The following is a 23,323-nucleotide window of genomic DNA, read 5'->3' as shown; positions in this document are numbered from 1 at the left end:
CCACATATACACTACTGTAAGGAAGTCCTTTTTCACTGCACAATTTATATCAAAACATATGGCATCCAGGTCTAGGGATGTAATTGTTCCATTGTCACAAATGGAGTGACCACAATGCTTTCTCACTACAAAAAAAAAATAAATAAAAAATCAAAGGTCTAAATTGGAAAAACTATACAAACCATCTCAAAGCCTTGTCCATCTACTTGGCATCATACAGCCTACGAAGAGCCCACCTCTGCCTCACGTATATAGCCTCATACCTATCCTGTTTGACCTATTACACATTCACAAGTCCAATGGTAGCGTGAACATCCACTCAAGAGATTGCAATCTCATTTGTGACTTAAATGAAATGTGTTTGAGAGATAGATGCTTATCAAAGAAAAGACTTCTTCTGCAGAACAGTCTTCCCTCAACATAAAGCAAAGTACTTCTATTAACTCTATTCAGACAGTTTGGAAGAATGGATGGGAAACTGCAAGTGCACCCCTGGGTTAGCATCAGTACCTCATAGAAGGGTCAATTACTTACTGCCCCTAACATTTCCTTCTTGTGCCCACCTCTGGGTTATTCACATGCACAATACAAGTGCTAAGTTGGCAAGGTTTCTTGATATCCTTATAGACTGACAGCCTAGGAGGTACCTACAAATCTATGAATGCAGGCGTTCACATTGTGCTGACTAACTGCACACTTCTCAAGTGTAGTCTGGCTCGTGGAATAATCAGGATAGTGGAGGCCATGTACTGTGCTATCCTGATAAAGTCCTTTGCAGTAGTCAATGTTTGCTGGGAAAGTGTAAGAAATTGAGTTGGTAAAATGCAGTCTTTTTCTTAGCTGTAGATAAGCCATCATTAAAAATCTAAAAGACACCCTAGAAATGTTAGTCTGTGAGGGAGATAACAGGTGACTTCTCCAGAGAGATGAAGACCTATGTTTTGAACAGATTTCTGACAAAAAGCAGGGATTCCTGACATTTCTGCAAAGACTGCAAAAAATAAGGAGATTGTCCAAACAGGGAAAAACATAAATATATTTTAGTCTACAAAAAAGTGAATATATTTTAGTCTACAAAAAGCAGTTACTGGAACTAGACATTTTGTGGACACCCTCGGAGCTATAAAATGATCAAAGAGTAGAGAAAAGAACTAAACGTGAACCACAAAAAGAAAACTTTAAAAAGAATTTGAAGTCTCTGTGAATAGATATGTGATGATTCAAGTTTGTGAGGTCCAGTGTCAATAAAAAGCATACAGGAGGGATAAAAAAAAAGTATCTGAAGGGTGAGCACTTTGAATTTTGAAACTTTAATGAGAGGACTGAGAAAAGACAAGTCTAGTAAAGGTCTCCATATACCCTCTTTTTGAATATTCTTGAATAAAATTCTTTGTTTTGATGAGATGTTTGGAGCTCTCTCTATGATGGCTTGAGATAGCATGGGAGAAAGAGAGAAGTTTGATACTCCAAGGTTTGGGGGAAACAGAGTTCCAATGCCACTTGTATCCATTCTGGATATTTTTTTTTATCTGCTGTGATTTGTTGCAAAAGAGGGAAAGTGAGAGAGAAAGGTTAACTGCTAGATTTGGAGAATGGCCCAGCATATACTGCACACCATTAAAATTTACTCACAAGAAATTAGGCTTCCTTAATGGGATCAATGGATTCCTTACAGATACTTAAAGAAAGACTGTAGCCACCACCTTCATACTGCCGACTCTCTTATACACTGCTCCTATCCTAACAAATTTAAACAATACTCAAAGAAACATGCCTCCTGCTACAATGAAGTAGCTAAATTTACCACCAATCTCCCTCATTGGGCTCACCATTGTCATATCTTAAAGTAATTAAACTGGCTTGAACTACACAATTACCTAACATATTTACAACTAACTACACCACACAACCTCATTCATCATCCAGAAAAATGCTCTTTACTACATAAACTTATTACTGACCTACTGTCTAGCAAGGGACCTCTGCTCTAGTAACAAATTCTTACTACTTACAAATAAGTCAAATAATGTTGCAGGAAACTCACTCATCTCCCAATACACTGCTAATCTCTGGAATAGTATCCCCACACAAATAAAACTCTTCAACAAACTCAGTTGCTTTAAACCACTGCTTAAATAACATCCACCAATCCTGGTCCCGCACATGCATATCTGAACATTGAGACTTTGTGTTCATAGTACGATACTCTCCTTAAACAGAATACAACTCAACCTCTCACTGAAATGACAAAAAATGAAAGAAGTTATGTACTCAACATAACTTTCCATCTGTGTTGTCAGACCATCGGATCTAACTCAGCCACTTTCTATCGATTCTAGGATCCGAATCTCAAGCTCCTCTTTCACCCATAATACCCCTGACCATTACCATACTTCAGTTCGAGTTTGCTACAGTAATATATATATATATATATATATATATATATATATATATATATATATATATATATATATATGTGTGTGTGTGTGTGTGTGTGTGTGTGTGAAAGATAAGGAGCTCAAACAGGAACTATGATTCCTAACCACTCTTCTGTTAGGTCTCTCCAAGGGTTAAGGACAGATGGAAGGTGGGAGGGAAGTTGGGGAAGAATGAAATGGACAACACCAATGGAACATTATGGTGAGTACATAACTTCTTTATCTGATGTTGTCATTTTCATTCGTTCCTCAATGAATGGGACAGAGTTCCCAGCTACAGTAACCTTGGGTGGCTCTCATGGAAGGATGTTCTGGAGCACCATGGAACCAAAGACAGCTCTGTTTCTGGAATGATGTCCAATTTGTATTGTGCAATAAAGGTACGAGTATTAGACCAAGTGGCAGCTGCACAAATATCATTAATTGAGGCTCTTGCCCAAAAGGCTACAGAAGTAGACATTGACCTCGTTGAATATGCCTTCAGTTGTTTAGGTAAGACAATACCTTTCAAGGAATAAATATAGGAAATATAATCGGTTATCCATTTCTCCAAGGTAGTTTTAGAAAATGGTCTTCCCATCATACCTCTCAACTGCTTAGAACAAGAAATCTGGATAAAGCCATAAATAAAAGTGGGATAAAGGCCGAAAAATAGGGTCAATTTTTAAATATTAAATAATGCATTAGCATGAATTTTCTGAAGGGTATGAAGCCTGTAACTCTCATGTCTGTCAGTATTTTCTAACATTAATCCTTAATGATTTGCCACTAATTTGCCAGAAAACCACAATTTTATGAAAAACAGACCAAAAATACGAGGTAAAAATCCAGACATTCTGCAAAAATCTGTGCAGTTGAGAGGCATGCTTCCCATTCTTACATTAGAAAAAGAAAACAAACAGTTGTTCAGATTGTCTTGGTTCTGTCCGGGTAAAAATGCAATTGCCTATGTACATCAAGGTGAAATATGTACTCTCCTTTATTTTCAAATTTATGGAAGAAAACTGGCAAATTGATGACCTGATCAATAGTGGTTTCAGAGGCAACTTTTGGTAAGAAAGAAGGATTTGTGTATAAAGTAACTATCTTTGTGAAAAATGAAATATGGTGGTTTGGATGACTGTGCTTGGAGTTCCGATACCCATCCTGCAAAAGTTATAGCTACCAAAAACACAGTTTTCCAAGAAAGATACTTGAGATCCACCTTAGCTAATGGTTAAAAAGGGGAATGTACTAAGACTTGTAAAACCATAGTGAGGTCCCAAGGCAGGGTGGGGTCCTAAACTGGAGGTCTAAGTAAGAAAGTACACCTAAGGAATGCTTTACATAATTTAGATGATGCTGTAGGAAAAGCACTGTTCCCTATATCATAATTTGAGACGGCTGCCAACTGAAATTTAAAAGTGGAAAAACTTGCTCTGTCCTGGAAAATCAAAGTAATGAAATCTAGATCTGCTGGAGCTGAAGCACTGAATGGTTCTAATTGTTTCCTATGAGCCCAAATAGTGAAGCTTCTCAATTTACTCTTGTAAACCTTTCTAGTGGAGGCTTTATGAGAAGATACTAAGATATTTTAAACTGGGGAAGAAAGCCTGGAAAGTCTAGCATTCATCAGAATTGGAGAAACCATGTGGTCAACTTGAGGCCTGCAACATCTGGCTGAAACTGTCCTGATGGGTGAGATAGGAGGCCTGGACTGGGATCCAGTGTCCAAGGGGAAGTAGTAAGTGAGATCAAAGGAAGGGAAACCATACCTGTTGAGGCCAGAAGGAAGCAATGGGGATCACTGTGCTCTTCAACCAAGGTGCTTTCTGAAAAAACTTTGGGATGAGAGGCAGAGGAGGGTAAGCGTAAAGGAGACTGTAGAACAAAACATGGACTAGAGCATCTCTCGGGGAGTGTTCCTGAGGTGGGATAAGGGCAAAGAGCCTCCTATATTTGTTGTTGAGGGGGGATGCAAATAGAATGCAGCAAGGTTGACCCCACTTGTGGAAGATCATGTCGGTCACTGACTGATTGAGAGAGGCATGATGATGGTCCTGCTGAGTCTGTCTGCTAGAATGTTGGACTTCCTCAGTATATGTATTGTTACTAGAAAGTGGTTGGAAGAGATCACACATTGCCACACTCTCACTGCTTCTCAACAAAGGAGGTAGGATCTGTTTCCCCCTGTTTGCTGATGTATCAGACTACTGACATGTTGTCCATTTGTACTGCAACAGTCCCTACAGGGAGAAATCTCTGAAAGGCCTGTAAAGTTAGAAGGACCACTTTCATCTCCAGGAAACTGATATGCTTCTTCGTCTCTTGTATTGACCACATGCCTTGAATAGTCTGTCCCAAGTAATGCCCCACCCTCACATCAACTGTGAGGCATCCATGGTCAATGTGGCAACGTGGGGAGGATGGATAAATGGGCAACCTAGAGCAATGTCCTCGGAGTGGATCCACCAAAGAAGAGAATTTCTGCACACTCGATACAATTTTATGGGATGATTCAAAGACTAGTGATGAAACGACCATTGCAACACAACACTCCACTGGAGAATTCTCATGTGTTAAGCGGGCAGTTGAAACCACAGTTATAGTAGCAGCCATTAACCCTAATGCTTTGAGGACCAATCTTGTCGGAGGTGCTGGAATGGAAGAACTTGCTTGACGTGTGTCCTCAATGAAAGAATTCTACTCTGAGGAAGAAACACTGGACAATTTACTGTGTTTAGGCAGTCTCCTATGAAGTCTATTACTTGAACTGGTTTAAGATGAGATTTGTGCATGCTGATGGCGATTCCCAGCGAGAGTGCCATATGGAGCAAATAATCTCTGGCTTTTATTAGTAGATGCCTGGTTGGTGCAGTTAGTAGTCAGTTTTCTAAATAGGGAAACAACCACAATAGAGACTTCTGCACGGATGGCAGGTGCCAAGGCTCAAAACAGTACCAAAAAGTCACAAAGCAGCCAGCACCAAACACCAAACTGGAAAAAGAGTATTTAATATATGACACTGCAGTATAATAATGAACACAAACCAGTTTCGGCCCAATGGCCTATTTCAATGAAAACCATCAACTTAACCATCTGGAATTTGGAGTTCTTTACAAACTGGTTCAGATAACTTAAGATCCAATATTGGTCTCAGGTCTCCTGTCTTTTTTGGCACTAAAGAACCTTGAGTAAATTCTGGATCCTGTTTGGTCTGATGGCACCTCCAGGATGACTGCCTAGCAACTTTGTAACTTCTTGAACTGAAAAGCTCCTTCAATTGGGTGGAACATCGGGGAGAATTTTCTTTGGTTTTACTGGAATTTGTAAAAAGGGAATGAAATATCCTCTGGATATGATCCTTTGCACCCAAAGGTCATTTGTGAAGGCTAGTCAGGAATCTTGGTGCAAGGATAAGTATCCCCCTGACTGCCTCCCAGAAAGGAACAGTCGGGCAACCTTTTGGGAACACTGGAAGGACCTGTCCGAGAAAGAATCTCGTGATCCTTGATTCTGCGGACCCTCTCTGCCACATGGGCGATGTCTACCATAACTATTTCCCCCTCTGCATCTTGGGGGAAAAAGTCTTAGTGTGACACCTGGAAAGGGCCTAGAGACTTCTTGAATCACATTTTCTTACCACCATGCTGGTTCCTAGAAAAGGGTCTCTGTGGGGTAGAAAAGTGAATTCCAACGGCACACAAGGTCTTTCCATCCAGTTCACTATCGGAAAGAGTCTTTCACTGTTGGACCAAACAAGGATGATCCATCAAGGGGAGCATTGATGAATGATGTCTTGACGGGTTTTGCAAAACCAGGAATGTCTCCTTATGGCTAGAACTGAACCAGCCACCCTTGAGGTACCTCCTGCAGCATGCATGATCAACTTCATTGATGTATCTGAAAAGGACTGTAGGTTGGCCATGTGTGAGAAAACAGATTTATCTTCCTCTGCAGATAATGGATCCTGGGTCAGAATTAGAGAGTTCCTTTATTAAGTCTCTCTGTAATCTGGTAAAATGTGCCAGGTAGTGCAGCGATCACAATGCAAAAGTCTCATATGCATAAACCCACTTTCCAAACCTGTCCAAAGCCTTAGACTTATGGACAGTGGAGTTGTGTTCCACAAGCTCCTTCTTGGTGGCTGCCACGACAACCATGACATCTACTGGAATCCCTTTCATCCAGTGTTGTTTATCTGCCGGGACACTTGATATTTTATCCGGGCATTTTGGGATAGGTTCCACAAAGTCTGGTTCCTTCCACGCCCTGTGGGAGACCAGCTCTATAAGCTCATCCACGGGCAATTACTCCTGGGAAGGAGTTTGGGAAGATCAACCATCCTTTCTGTGGAAGAATCTCTAGGAAGTCTCAAAATGAGACAGGGAATCCAGATGGCTCCTCTTGCAGGTTATCTTACTATCGTCCTCCTCAGTGGGATGTTCCAGGGAGGTATCAGAAGAGATGGGGAGCTCCCTTGATGGAGCTGTTTGGAAAGTCTTCTGATCTGGCTGTCCTTGAGGTGTAGGATGTGAAGGCTCAGGCACAGGATCCAGCGAAGGAACAGAGTACTATTGGCTGAGGAAAGATCCTCTCTACCACCCTGAAGGCAGACGCACCCGACTCCCAAGTCACCCCGACTCCTCGCTACGAGGGAGGATTCGGAGCCAAGCAATCAAGTACCGAGGCTCCACGAGGAAATGATGGTTCTGAAAACTTTGGAATCAAAGTCAACCCCTCAGATCCAATGCTGATGTTTCTGTCATGCTCCAGAAAAATTAGAGCTGACCGGGTCAGGGAAGTTGTCAGAGTTGAAGATGGAAGAACTTTCAGATATGATGTACCGACAACCAGAGCTTTTGCATCCATAGGCTCCAAAAAAGGTAGTTGGATCAAAGAAGGAGTAATGATGGGCAGAAATGCAGGATGATGGCTCACGAATCTGGTAGGGGACGGAGCTGGCAAAACACCCATCTGGATCTGTGTTCAGAGAAATGTCCTCATCATCTATCCATCTCTGTTTCAGAAAGACAACAGGAGGACCTAATGGAATAGGATGTGGAGGGTGGCCTGGAGGACGTTTTAGGAGGGTTTTTTTTATAAGAAAGAGGACCTCAGCCTTGAAGACACCGGTTCAGGGAAGAACCTGGGAACAAGGAGCTGAGGAAATGGGAGAGTTAGACTGTTTTGGATCTGAAGGCTTCGGATCCAAAACTTTCAGAATCTTTTTAGGAGGTTCTGAGGAAGATGACTATGGAGGAGTCCGGGCAAGTGAGCGCTTACTATGCTCCCTGGGTCTAATGGCAGTATTATTAGCAATTAACTGCTTGGAACCAGTGTCCCAGGCTACAGAAATTACAGCAGGGTCTGCCAAGTGGTTATGAAAGATGAGTACTTTCTAAATCCTATCAGGCTTTTTGAACGCAGGAGGATGACTGAAAAAGCACAGGCAGCACTGAATGCATTCACCAGAGTAGCAATAACTAGTGGAATGGCCAGAGGGAAATAGCTATTTGAAGTTTAGCACAGTATCTCTTTTTTTATTTCCGAAATTGCTTACTTTTCCCACTGGAAGAAGTCCTCCATCTTAGATATAGTATATACAGAAAAGGTATTTTCTCTACAGGAGGATATGCTGACACATTCTTCTCAGAATCTGACTCCAAAGAGTCAGGAGATGACATGCATAACCCAGTCCTAGCTCTTCTACATCAGACTGGAAGTCAGAATCAGGAGATCTTTTATTTTTATTTAAAATGGAAGAGGATTGAAAGGTTTTGAAAAACCCTTTGGAAAAATGTTGCTATTCATCCTTGGACTTTTTGGCAGACAAGGTCACAGGAGGAGAAATATGTTTAGTTTCCTGAAACTTTGAGTGTACCAAAAATCATAATTCTCAGTGAATCCAACATATTGACTTCTATCCCTGAACCCAGTATCTCTTAGCTCACCAGCACTTGAGGGATACTGTCCTGCCTTTCAGAAATCACCAAGCACTCTTCTCTGTAGTAGGTATACATCCAGTCCCTAAGGACTTGCTAGGCTCCTGACTTTAAGTGCCGTCCCTAGGAGCAGCACCAGAGGGCCTGGAAAAATGTGATGAACAGTATGCAAACTCTGATAACACTACAGTGGTGTTGTCCATCAGGTACTGGAGAAGAAAAGCCAAAGGTGAAGCCACTTCAGAATCTTCTTTAACCATTTTCTTAGGAGTTATAAGGATGTCTGAGTAACTCAAAGCCAGTATCCATTCATGTGCGACTAAGGACCTTAATCCACTGCTCCTCAAGAAAAATGTAGAGGCTACTAAGCAGACCTCTTATGGTCTTAATAAAGGACAAGCATATGTTACAAAAGTGGATGTTGTGCAACTTCTCTACACAAAACAAGCAAGCTGTATGGGAATCTTTATAAAGCTGTAGTCTTCCACACAAAATACCCTAGACATATGAAAAACATTTTCACAGAAATGGAATGAAAGTCCCCTGTGGGGTACTTATCTGCCCAAGAGCTCAAACACTAAAACACTGTAGATAGAGTTTGACTTCAATCTTCAACAGCAAGAAAGATGAGTTTTGACACATGTACATCTGCTTTCATACCAACACACCCTCAAGTTTCCTTAGACATACAGTGCATGTGGTAGGCACCCAAAAGCTTTCAAATACAGGTCAGCCATCTGATCCTTGGCAGGATATGTCCCATATAACTGTAAGCTACTGCAGCAGTAATCTATTAATGAACATAAATGGTTCTGACTTTTTCACAATGAAGCAAACAAATTACCACCCAGTTCCATCCCCCACAGCTGGCAACAAGCCAGTGCACAAAACAGAGAGGTAAAAATGCTTTTACTTTACTTACAATGCCAAGGAATATCCTCCCTGTTGACCTAGTTCTAGTAAAACGGGCTGAAGCCTACAAATAGGTCACCAAGAAGAACATACACTACACCAGGAGATAAAATTATTTTGATGAACTGGATGGTAACACAAACCCATGCTGAAAGGGCAAGCAATGTCAATGCAGGGGTCATAAGATTTGCAATTTATCATCCCCTCAGAAAAGCAGTGTGTGTGTGTGTGTGTGTGTGTGTGTGTGTGTGTGTGTGTTTGTTTGTACATGCACATGCATATACCTACTTGTCTGAATGGATATCTGAGGTAGCACATAAATGTATACTTGTTCAGGAAGGTGAAACTTCAGTGAAGGACTATCTAGCCATATAAAGTTGCTCCTGAATACCTTGACTCCTGATTACCTGAAAGCAGCATTCCAGCAGTATACGAAGGTACCAAATGTCACTACAAAGCTTAGGTAGTAAACCATAATCCTGACAAAGATGCATCTCTCCACAAGCAATACTTCATTTCATTCTAGTCTAAAATCAATGACTATAGAAAAGCCAGTTCAAGTATTCCAGTTTATTACTTGAAGTGCAAAAAAAAAAAAAAAAAAAACGGCACTGCATCAAAAAGTCTGGGGAAAAGCTACAGGGGCTGCATTCCTTAAAATTTCGCCTTTCATGTTTTGGCAGTCAGTGTGCGTCTATGGCAGCACAAAGTGAACAAAAATTCTTACACTTTTTGGAGGTACAAAATGTGAAGATACACGAACTTGTAAGTAGTATTACAAATATTACCGGGGTCTGTAAGCGTCACTGGAAGACAAAACATATCTGTATATACACACACACACACACACACATATATATTATATATACATATATATATATATATGCATGCATGTATGTATATAATGTGTGTGTATACATACATTATATACATACATGCATGTATATAATGTGTGTGTATACACACAAACACACTAAGAGGTTGCAAGTAAAACCACATTATTGTGCTTTTAAAAGAAAAGAACTCCAGTGGTCTCCCCTGCCTCATATTTCATTCCCTGTTTTATACAATTACGCCTGATCTGAAAGTAGGAAGCCTATGCGGCATCATTTTTTTTCTTCCCCAAATGACAGATGTTTGATTACTGACATCTGAACATTGGAGGAGCCAGCCTGGGAGATTACAGACCGAATGGTCAATGCTGGCTCACCAGCTAGGAACAAGGATGTTAGAGCCCCACCACAAACATCAACTTGAGGTAGGCCCAATATTGAAATGCTTGTATCTAGAACTCAGTGGGAGGCAAATACACACCACTGTAGCTGGGATCATAGTGTGCAGATACACATATAGGTTGAAGACCTGCACTGAGGGCAGTGTACACTGCTGAGTACTGTGCTTTCTGGCTAACATGGGTAGGAGTTAAGCACATACAGTAAAAAATCCCAGTGAGCACAAAGGATGACTCTGAATCAGGAACAATCCAATGTACCCTTCCTGGACACTGTATGGCCTCTACCTGGGTATCCTCCGGCAGACAGTACCAATCAGGGGAGGGGGCAATCATTCTGGCCTGATCAGAGATGTGGGCTAAAAGAACATTGTATGGTGTCTAAATCATCGCCATCAACCCCATTTTTTGGGTGTGGGCATCATGTCAACTCTTGCTATTTCTCTCTCTGTTCAGTGCCACTCCCTACCTTCTTTGACACTCATGCCCGACTATCACAGGTTTTCTCTCGCACAATCCATCTGTTTCTTTGCTGGAATCCCTCATTTTCTTTTGCCTTTTTCCTGCGTGTTCTAAATCTTCTTCACCAGATTATCTTCTGATTTTTCTGCACATGCATGAACCACAATAATCTGTTCACTTTGACATTTTCTGCAACAGCAGCTACTTTGCCTTCTGTTCTTATGTTCTCAATTCTTCATTTGTCCCACAACATGCATCCTACCACCCACCTCAGGCACTTCATCTTCATCACCTCTAGCTTACTCAACTGCTCTGCCTTTACTGCCCATGTTTCTGTACCATACTGTTGTACTGCTCACACCAATGTTTTGTGCACCTTACTTTTCAGCTTCTTTGGCATTCTTCTGTCATACATTACCACTGACACTTTGTGCCAGGTGGCTGCAGCTCCTCTAATTCTAGCTTTGACTAGACTTCTATTCTCCTCAATCACCCCTCCCAAACAGTTGAAGCAGTTAACCTTTTGCACTGTTTTCCCCCTCTACCTCAGTTCTCAGGTTCTTCTGATTTCCTCCATTTGCTGCCATTACAACTATCTGTGCCTTCAGTTTTGCATTCCACTCCCCTATTCTTTGCTGAAGTTCTTGTTCAGTCTGCCTCTAATGCCACATCATCTGCATACAGCAACTTTGTTGATCTATCAAGCAAAAAAATCTCCGAGTAAGACAGCGGTGTCAAAATAATGAGTCCACAGCAAAGCAAAACACCAGCTGTACCACTGCAAGAAGGATTAATGAAACAAAACAGGAACAGGTAAGCGCTTTCAGGGAACTAATCCCTTCTTCAGACATTTGTTGATCTGCCCCCCCCCCCCCAACCTGTTTGCTAAATGTAGTCCTCCACCAGTATGAACAGCAGTGGGCTCAGAGATGAACTCTGTTGCACACCCACTCCCACTGGGAACCACTGTGAGACTGAACCCTGTTTATACTCGAGTCACTGGTCCTTGTGTACAGTCTACACTAACTCTACCACTGTTTCTGGCACTTCAAACTACTGCATGACTCCCCAAATCAGCTTTCTTGGGACCTTGTCATATGCTTTCTCCATGTGTAGGATGCCCAGTTGGACTCTTTCCCTCATTTCTAGCTTCCTCTCAAGTATCTTGTCTCACTGCAAGTGTTGGGTCAGTTGTGCTGCATCCTGATCTGAAGCCAAACTGCTCATCTCCCATATTACGTTCTATAATTCTGCATATTCATATATCATCCTTTCCAGAACTTTCATGCAGTGTGATAGGAGTGACACTTCTCTCCTACCCACAGTTGTGAATATCCCCTTTGTTCTTGAACACTGGCACTACTAGGCTTATTCTCCAGTCATTTGGGAAACGCCTTTCACCATACTGCTATGAGCATGCTCAGCAAAGATTTTTCCCCCATCTCATCCAACATCTTTATCATATCTGCTGTGACCACATCTAAGCCTGCTGCCTTCCCCGACTTCATTTTCCCAAGTGCTTTTCCTACTTCTTCTGTGGTGGGCTCCTCCTCTTCTTTCATTGTAGGCTATGTCTGGGGCCGTAGACTTCTGTGGGTTTTTCTTCATTCAGAAGCTGTTGTAGGTATTCCCCTCCATCGGCCTTTGATGTTTTGTGCCCTGGTAGGCAGGTTGTTTCTGGCATCCCTAATGAAGGGTATCCAACTACCTTCTTTATCTTTCTGTCTTTGCCTTACAGCCTGATAAAGTCTTATCTATGCCATCTATCAAGTCACTTTCCAGAAGATGGTAAAGTGTCTCTGATGTCTTATTCTTTGCTATTGCAACTCCTCGTTAAACCTCTTTGTTAGCCAACTGCTATTCCTTTCTAGCCTGGTTTGTCTTTTCTAACTCACACTTTTTCCCTGTACTACTGCTTTCTTTTGATGATTTCCTAGGCTTCTTCATTCCACCACCAGCTTTTCCTTTTGTACCTTATTTCCATACCTGGCTAAGATGCACATTTGTTCTGTAGTCCTCACATATGCTGCTTTGAGGCAGTGCCATTATTCTTCAACTTCAACTGTTTTCTCTTCCTCTTGAGGTGATAGAGACCTGAGTAATTCCTTGAACTGTTGTGCTTTCTCTTCAGTCAACTTCCAGGTCTTCTGCCTGGTTCCTGTTTACCTAGGAGCCTTCTCTGACTACTGCGTGCAGATGATAGTGATGACCAGTGAATTATGCTGTGGGTGAACTGTTTCATTGGGAACGGCTTTGCAATTGCAGATTCTACCCTCTGCCCTTTCCTTACTAGGAGGAAATCTACATGAGCTGCATGTTGGCCAGTCTTGTATGTGATCTTGTGACTGTTCCCCCCTCTCTCTTGCTGAACAGTATGTTGGTCAATATCAAGCCATTTTCCAGACAGAAATCTAGAATGGCCTCTCCTGCTTTCTTCCTGTTGCACCATCCATGTAGACCAAGGCAGTCCTCATACCCTGTTCTGTCTATCCCGATATGTGCATTCAGGACACTCATTATGAACATTAATTCATGTTGTCTTGTTTTATCTAGTAGGTCCTGCAACTGCTGCCTGAATCCGCTCTTCCCTTTGCTGTCACAAGCCTGCTGTGGGGCACAGGCTGAGATTATGAATACTGCCCTATCATTACAGTGGAGTCTGATTGCCATGAGTCTGTCATTAATCCTGATGGCATTCCTCTTCGTCTGCTGAAGCCTCTCCCTCACCACAATTCCCACACCTTTTCTAGCCTGTCCTCCTCCTGAGTAGAAGACTCGGGATTCCAAGCCAAGTGACTTTGCTGCACTGCTGTATTGCCCTTCCACCTTGTCTCCTAGATACATAGATTGCCCAGCCTCCTCCTTACCATCATGTCATCCATGTCCAAGCTCTGTCCTGTCAAGGAAACTACCGTGAGTGTAGCAATTCTCAGTTCATGTTTGGCAGGTTGACTGACTATGTTCAGATTTCACTCAATACAGCTATCCCACGTAACCCAAGCTGGGCAACTGGACACCGGCTGGCCAGTAGCTTACTGACCCAGAGCTGCTGGGCTTTTTTATGGAAGGCACACACTGGCCAATAGGAGCACATGCACCTCTCCCACCATTAGCATGGGTCCATGGTGTAGGTAGAGTTCTCAACCCACCTAACACCAGTGTTGTCAACCTCTTAGTGGAAGAAATCTGGACAAAGCATAAAATAACTGGAGGACAGAGGCCCAAAAATAGGGACAGAATATAAACATTGTTCTTATAAACTTAGAAAGTTGCTAAAATAACAGGATTTGTGTTAGCATACATTTTCTGAAGGACATAAGTCTGAAATTCAAATGCATGTAATTATTTAGTGACTTCAATCCTCAGTAATTTGTCAGAAAACCACAAATGTTATGAGAAACAGGGCAAAAATATGGACATTCTGCGAAAATCTGGACATGGTATGCTTAACACTGACAAATACCCATGCTCATTTGGCAACAACAGTCAACATGATCAAAACAACTACAGCCATATTTTACACCGTCAAGTGGCTAGCCCTGCCACGGCACACTGTCTGATCAGTATTCTCTTATCTTAAGAATAATGCGCACCACAGTAAGAGCCCAAAGCAGTAGGTCTACACAACTCTCCCACCCACAGGGCATCACCTAGAGTCTGTATGATGTCTAAAACACTCTGTAGATGAGTAGTGACACATCATTAGCAGCAAACAATGCAATAACTGAATCAGCTTTAATATTTCACCCCTCTACTGGGAAATGTCCTTTAGTGTTATTTTAGGCCTATCAGCACTCAGATAACCAGCTACAAGCTGCTGAAGTAAAATTATTAGCTACTCTCCATTAATAAACTGTGCAAGCAATGTAGCACAATACACATTTTTTCAAATCTGTTGTATAATAATGGGTAGAACATCTCAATTTTTAATGCATTGCTTTTCTACAAAGACAGCATTTCAAGAACTACAGTCATTAGAAGAATTTATATGACCAATAATAATAAAAAGGGGTGTGGTTCTGTTATGACTCATGAGAACACCACATTACTTTTAGGCATACTCTGCAGTTAACACATTTACTGATGAGACAAGATAGAAACACCAGTTCAAGAATAGATAAAAAAAATACATTTAACAGTGGTGCCTTCCTATACACACAGTGGCCATCAGCACAACCCACCTCTCTGATTTCCTGCAAAAGCTTGATGGCATGTTCATATTCTGGAGGGTCTTCACTGAGATCAGCTTCAAGACGGTTCCAGAATGCTTGATGAACAACTTCTTTCACTCGTTTCTCTAAACTAGAAAGACATACAATATCACTTAACATAACCATAAAAACTGTCAACACAACCAGGAATCAAGACAGACTACTTAATGCACCTAAAAATAACTGAGTTAATTTTACTTTTTTGGGAGGGGAGCTCATTAGATTCAAATACACTGCCAAGAGGCAGATGTTGCTCAGACTGTGACCTAGATTTGAATCCAAACTAAACACAAAGTTATAAATGCACTCTGCAAATGGAAAATAAAGGGTAAAACTGACATTCTGACAAGAAGTCTTCTTCAGAAACAGATTTAAAGATGAAAAGCAAGTCAGTGAACAGCATAAGAGAATAAAATGTAGGCTATTTTTAATGGGCAAGTTGGCCACTAGGAATGGCCTGTTTTCAAACAACACCCCAGATCATATACCGAGATTTAGCCAGGACACTGGGAAAATTCTCCAGTTCATTTCACTGAGTGGCATGAGATCTTTTTCATCCACATTAGCTACAGCCAAGTGCAGCAGTTGGGACACCTCGGCAGTACAGCACTACACCTTACCCATGTGGTTCTAAAGCAACAATACTGGAAACTAAATTCAAGAACATGGGGTCTGAACAGATCCCACAGTTAAGCATACTACTTGTTGAGACACTATATAAAAATATACAGCAGGAGGAGAGGTACATTTATGTCATGGAGCTGTAGAAGGATAAATCAGAATGAAGAGAACAGGGGGGGAAATAACTCCAAAGTCTGGAAGCTTTGCAAAAGGACTTTAAAACATCAGATCAGAAGACAGACAGGTGGACTGAGACGCAATTTAATCTTCTCACTAACCAGCTCAGATAATCAGAAAACAGAGGTAAATGAGGAGCACTGGCCTGGTGAGGTTAGCAAACTTGTTCCAAGTGAGGAAATATGGGAAATACATTTCTGGGCATCAGAAACAGATCTACAGCAAATAGTTATACTGATAACCATATATTTATATTTGTGAAAAAAAAAACATTTTCAGCCCATGCATACCATTTTTAACATGAATTTTAACAAATGTACTCAGCCAAAAACACTGCTGCAGTTATTTCCATTTGTCAGCCAAATAGATGGTCTGGTTGCAAAACCTTTTTCAGCCACTACCTGGTTTACATTTCAATGTCAGTATTTAAAGATCCAGATAGACTATGGGTTCCCTACAAGAATGAGCCCAATATAAGCACAAATAAGAAAAAAAAAGGACAATGCAATACTTTCATGATAACACTTAAGAGGTACAGTTGCCCATATAAAAAACAATTATATAATGTACATCACTATTTGCATGATGTTTTATAACAAATCATAAAACAAAGGTAATCAGTAATATGAATGCTGAACAGGAAGCAAGGGGGAAGAAACATTTCACAGTTTCAAGGGGCTACAGGAAAGTACCATGTTTTCCAGTCAGTCACTATGTTTAGTACTGCTAAGTTTCCCTTCTAGCATAACAATAAAGACAAACTTTCTGTAGTCTATGAATGTGTGCAGACAGCTCAACTTTTGTCTTCTTAAACGTAAGCCTTTTAGGAGTGAAATAAAATAATCACAGTCAACTGCCTGTTAGAAACCAGGATCCACCAGATAATGCATGCACTTAAGTCAGTGCACCACAAATACCAGTACAACTCCATCATAGTCTATTTGGGTGTAAATGACCTGAGACATACTATTATAGTCATAAATAAATAACATTAAGAATGTACGTTATATGCCTTCAGTGAGGAACAACATTTCAGGATGTGCAAACAGAAATTTTATTTTTACAGCGCTGGGAGTCAGTCTTTATAGCCCTTGATGAAGCATTTTCTCTTTACATACAAAAAACAGTTTTTTTATACATTTTCTTATCAAACTGGTCATGCAATTTATTTATGTTATAATGACTGTGTCCTATAGGAAACTTTGCAAATGTCTTTATCCCTTGTGATGTTCACCTCAGACCTCACGTGAACACCTTCCTATACATGACCCACCTGCTTCGAACGGGTCTTGTTTCTGACTTTGGATGTTTCAAACCTGCCCTAGCAACAACACACTCCTAGCCTGGAGGAGTCAGGCTAATAAATTCCTTTTGTAGTAACTACATGCCTCGACTTCATGCAACACGTACTATTCTCTCTTATTACATACTAAAAGAATGCAGTTTAAGTAACAGCAATACTGTAGCTTATGAAGCTGTATTTTTTCCCAACCCTGCATACAAATTATATTTGCTTTTTAACAATTATAGCATCATTAATAAACTGAAATTAATATACATTTTAATAAGCTGGCCTTGTCCCATAACAGTACCTCCTTGGACTATATGGAGAGACACGTGACAGAGCCTTTGTATTACACAACCTAGGTCAGTATGAGCTTTGAGCAGAATTCTACATTCTTCAAGGATGATGCCACAGTACCAACAGAAAATAATTGGGTTAGTTTTTGGAGTCATTCAAAGGGGGCACATCATTTGTCTGCCTAAGAGAATATGGTAGACCACTATGCTTTGCCAGGGATGGTCTGCTATATACCTTCCTAGGTTTTTAAATACTGGCTAAAACCTTGTCCACCCCATAATGTCTTTTTTAGACAGTGCCAACCTTATAAAGCTACCAATATACCTAAACCAACTCAGAATAATCTAAAGATGTTACTGCTCGATGTTAGAAGTCTAACCAGGAAACTCCACTCCCTGCAAGTTCTCCTCATCCCAGAAAATACAGACATTTGTGCAGTTGCCGAGACTTGGTTTACAGCCACAGAGAGCACCTTGAGCAGTGTAAGGTTACAATACCTTCCACAGATTTAGATCAGCTACAGCTCAAGTAGGGTCTCAACATGGAGGAGTCTCAACTTACATCAAACACAAACACACCGCAAAGCCGGACAAATAGTATGGCACACTTGAGCTTCTCTACATGCCATACCATTTCCTTGCAAGCTACAGATCCCCCTCCATGACTCAGGATGAACTGGAGACGCTCCCCATTCAACCAATACAAAATTCATGGGTGACTTTATGATTTCCAGTTAATGGAGGGATAGTTAAACAACCTCAAACACACAGGCCCAGAGATTCCTGAACTTTGTTAACACAAACACTCTGGATCAACTAGTCTGCATACCAACCAGGGATGTGGGTATCATCTACCTGGTCCTCATACATATGAGAGAACTATGCACTTCCCCTAGAGTAATATCATCATTGGTAAGGTCAGACCACAAAATTGTCTCCTTTGAAATAAATATCACGTCTGGGACCTCACCTAATCCCAGAATGTTTAAAAATATTTCAAGGCCTACTTAGTGGCAGTCTATTAAAATTCCAACCCCCCAACAAACCCTGAGAACATAGCTGCCTATTAGGAATTGATCGCATAAAATCCTGTACAATAATGTAAATAGCTGCATAGACACAAGTGTACCTACTCAAAATAAATATAGAACAACCTTCAAAAACAGCCCAACCTGATGAAATCCCAGGATAAATAGGTTTTGTAACAGAAGAAAGAAAATCATGTACAAAAATAGGAGGGTGCTGCCCAGCAAGGTAAAAAAAAAATCCCTCATCAATCTAAACAAGCAGCTCGGGACAAGTCAAGTCCTCCAATGCCAAATATGAGATAAAAATGTAGTCTTCCAAGCTAAGGACAGACGTAAGGCTTTCTTCTGTTATGTCTACACGTTAGCGGCAACATCCAACAATGTGCTGAACTAATAATAAATGGAACCACCTATATGTAGCCAGAGGATATAGCAAATCTGCTGACCGATAACTTTAGCTCCAATTTTACCCCTCCCCATCAGTCACAGTCACCCACCAGGAAATAGCCTCCCACCATTTCTCCACCAACTATCACTAGGTAGTTGGTCCTCACTACACTCTCCAGACACATAGGCTTTGTGCCAAACAACTAAAGAAATGCAGCAATTACCCCTATACTCAAAGAGGGGCCTTACATGAACCCAGGGAACTGCAGACTCATAAGTCTGACTAGTTTCATCTGCAAGGCCATGGAAAGAATTATCACAGATCTGATGAACAATGACATAGGAAACCTACAGACACTGGACCTTTTGTCAAAGGCAGGTCATGCCTACCTAACCTGATGGTCACTAAAGCTATGGACAAGTGCAAAACAGTGCACACTGCCTACCTTCACCTGGCCAAGCAGTGCACACTGCCTACCTTCACCTGGCCAAGCTACTCAACACAATATCTGACTTAGGCACTGTGGATAAACTTATAAAAATAGTGAGCCAATGGGTGACATATGGGTTTATGCCTGATAGTACACAAGAAGTTAGGACAAGAGAATCCATTTTCAAAAAGAAGTCAGTCACAAGTGGAGTCCCACAGGATCAGTGCTGGGGCTTCTCCTTTCTGGCATCTACTTCTGAAGTCATGGTAAAACATCAAGGGCCTCTGGCTGACCAAGTCTGTAGGCAACTGTAAACTAGGCATATCCTTTAAGTTGGCCTGACAGACTAACAACTGGTGCCAGAGCTATTGACTAAAACTTAATGTGAAAAAATGCATAACAGCACCCTTTGGAAAGATGGCCATCCCTAGAAATGACCACGTTAATAATACATCCCTAAAAGTAGACCCGGTGGTCAGGGATCTGGGAATGCATATTGACAGTAACCTGACCTTTGACCATCATGTGTCTACCGTTTTGAAAAAATCATTCTATGTTGCACAACTTATAATTTGTGTAAGGCATCCAGGTCCAAGGAGGTCACTGTTCTACTATTCTCTGCTCTCATCAGATGAATCATTGAATGTAATGTACTCTTCGGCCTGTACCTGACCAGGCACTTGAAACAGCTCGACAGACCACAGAGGTTCTTCACAAAAAGAATATATGCGGACTGTCTTCAAAGCCCTAACCTTGTACTTGGGTCTCCTACAGACTGCCGCACAGTGATCTGTGCCTACAAGACATCCTCTGATCCCACACTGATGGATTTCTAGCATATCCACAAAACAAACAACAGAAATATCGGTTTCTGAAGATCTAAATCTCATATGTGACAAACAGGACATATTCAAGGGGCAGGTATGTGTCTCAAAGATTACCCCTCATTGGAACAGGCTTCCCATCCATGTGAAGCAAAGCTCATCTCTAAACATAGTCAAATGCAACTTGGACCAATGAATGGAAAACCACAAATTTACCATTGGTTTGGAACCTACTAGACAGGGGCAGCCTGTGAACCATATGTGTACACGCTTATATTCCTTGGAGTATTAACACAAGTCTGCTCTATGGTAAATTTGGGATATACTAGGCTAAGCTTAAAATGCCTCTTGGGCTGATAGCCTAGTAATAACCTATGAACGTATAAAAAACTATTTAACAAATACATAACAAATATAAACTACTTAAAAAAACAGGTGTAGGGAGATCTTGCTGTGTTTCCTGAAAAAAGGCATCTTACCCAGTTGCTCTGAGTTACAGACTGATAAAGTTCAGTTGTTTTAAGAACTCACCATAACAGTAGATGTTCAAATTTCACTCTGTTGCAGTATCCTTTTCTTGTTTGGGTAGCTTCCTGTCTAGGAAGCAAAAACTGGCCTGCTTTCAAAGCTCTGGCTCCCTCATACACCTTCCCCCTGGCTGCTCTTTGGCCAGCACCAATCAAATAAATAACAGTCAGAAGTAAGTGACTTCAGGACTTTCTTGCCCACAGAAAACAATAGGAATCATCCTCATCCTGAACTTCTGATTAAATATAAACGCAAACATTTTATATTCCCCCAAAAAATATGTATAGGAAAGATAAAGTGCTTATACAACTACACTGTGTTCATCATTCCCATTGCTGTAGTAGCCTTTTACTACTTGGGTTGATTACTAAAGCTTATCCAACCATAGAGGAGAAAGGATAAGGGTCCTACAGCACACTCAGAATGGTTCTTGCAAAGTTAGCTATGGACCTAGAAAGGACTCTAAATTGGAATGCTTTGTAAATGTATGTACAGAGAACCCGGTGGCTGCTTCTAAAATGCGTCTAGAAGTCACCCTTTCCAGTTTGCCATCATACAAGATAAGACTCAAGAGTGTGACTTGACACTGCATGGAAATGATTTGTCACGGTGGGAACAAAAAACAATAGCTGGGGACAGCCACCTAGAAATAGTTTGTTTTGAGACATGTTGCCCTTTTAGTCCCATCATAAGAAATAAACAGCTGATCAGCTTTTCTAATGGACTTAGTTCTGTTGTGACCTGGCCTGACCTGACCTGTCTATGTACATCTAGAGGGTGTAGAATTTTTTCCTCCCTTGTTTTGAACTTCTAGATAAAACACTCAGATGTTGATAGCTTGAGTCAAAGTAAACTCAAGACTACTTTAAGAACAAATCCCTCAGTTATGCCCCAAATAACCCTATCCTTGTGGATTACCAGATAGGCTTTACTTAACATAACAGCTTGCAACTCGGGTAGTCTTCTTGGAAACATCAGAACAATAAGAACAGTATTCCAAGTAATGAACCATACAACTTCCAAATGTCTGGAGTCAAATGGACACATAGTTAATCTTTCCAGCAGAAAGTTAAGTTCCCAAAAAGGAGCCACCCTCCTTCTAGGTGGCCTCATGTAAAAAAAAACCCTTTCAAGAATTAACAGGAAACAAAGAGGATGGGGTGCAGTCATGGACAGACAACCTGAAATGGCCACAATATGAACCCCAGAGGATAGTCCCACAAATATTTGAGAACCAGTGGTTGAAAATTTCTATTAGGGCCCAGGTTATTTCCTAGGCACCAACTAGAAAATCCTTCTCACTTGCCAATAAGACTTCCTAGTAGCAGTGTTTTTTTGCATCCTTTAACACCTGCTGCATGTTCTCATAAAAGGGTTGCTTAAAAGGTATCAGAATTTGATTTACTTATTTATTTGTTTATTGGGGTAATACACTAATCACAACAGAGCATTTGCAGGCACAGCCCATGTAGTGAATCATCCAAGAAGTCACTCAGTTATAGTACTTTGAGGGTGGCATGCATCTAACACACCTGGGTCTTATGTAAGTAGACCCAGTCTGTGAGGAAGTTAGTAGCAATTGCCCCTGGCCAATTCTAGAAGAAGAGAGAACCACTTACTGCTTGAGAATGGCACCATACATCAGTGGAAAGGGTGGAATGCATCCTTTCCCTATGTCTACCTGTAAGGAGTCCTGAAACAGAATCTGGTTAAGTGTCGGTTTGGGAGGGAGGCAAACAGATCTACTGAAGGTGCTTCCCATAAATGGATAAATCCCAGGAAGAGCCTCTCATGTGATTTCCGGTAATGAAGGTGTATGTTGGTCTTACTCAGCTTGTCTGCCACTATACATTGCTCTGATGGAATGTAAGATACGTGAAGGATCAAGGAATGCTGAAGAAAGTACAGTTGTGTACACTTACCATAAATGTAGATGTTCGAGTGTATTCACTGTTGCAGTCATTACATTTGGGTAATCCTGCTGGCAGGTTGCCCTCAGTCAGCCTGAATTCCAAAGTCCTGGGTCCTGCATCAGCCGTTGTCGCCCCTTCCCCTGACATCAGGTCATCAGGGGTATAAAAGATGCGGCCAACGCCATTTTATTTAGTTTTTCTTTCCCCAGATGTCAGGTGCCCCCTAAAAGGGTAGCCAAAATTTATATACATATAAATACATGCACCAATATAAACTTTACCTTCATCTACAAGCAAATACATCACATAGGTTCCATCAGAAGAAAGGAGTATGGCGGGTGGGTAACCTGGACTGCAACAGTGAATACACTCGAACATCTACATTTATGGTAAGTGTACACAACTGTACTATGTTCTTCCTGTTTCACTGTTGCAGTCATTACATTTGGGTAGAGTCCCAAAGCTATGGATGGGAGGCTGGAGCTAAACAGCATTAGGAGCGGCTATGAGGCCATGCAGAACTGCAGTGGCAAAGCCTGCCCTGGATTTAGAGTAGAGTGGCAGATGATAGTGCTTGGTAAAGGTGTGCAATGAACTCCAAGTAGCAGCCTCTAAAATGTCCTTGGTTGGTACTCCCCTGAGAAAGGCTGCTGAA

At 41.3% G+C, this 23,323-nt stretch overlaps 1 protein-coding gene across 1 annotated transcript in view; it reads right to left on the bottom strand.

Moving 5' to 3' along the window:
* The window catches only part of TCP11L2 (t-complex 11 like 2), a 613,826-nt gene that overhangs the window by 452,107 nt on the left and 138,396 nt on the right, over positions 1-23,323 (bottom strand). Inside the window, exon 4 of the mRNA XM_044087900.1 lies at positions 15,149-15,269. Coding sequence (XP_043943835.1) covers positions 15,149-15,269 — 121 coding nt within the window. The remainder of the gene's footprint in view (positions 1-15,148; positions 15,270-23,323) is intronic.

The sequence above is a fragment of the Protopterus annectens genome, chromosome 11.part0, assembly GCF_019279795.1.
Source record: "Protopterus annectens isolate FY-2018-M chromosome 11.part0, PAN1.0, whole genome shotgun sequence".
Lineage (NCBI taxonomy): Eukaryota > Metazoa > Chordata > Ceratodontiformes > Protopteridae > Protopterus > Protopterus annectens.
This window is presented reverse-complemented; position numbering and strand designations above follow the sequence as displayed.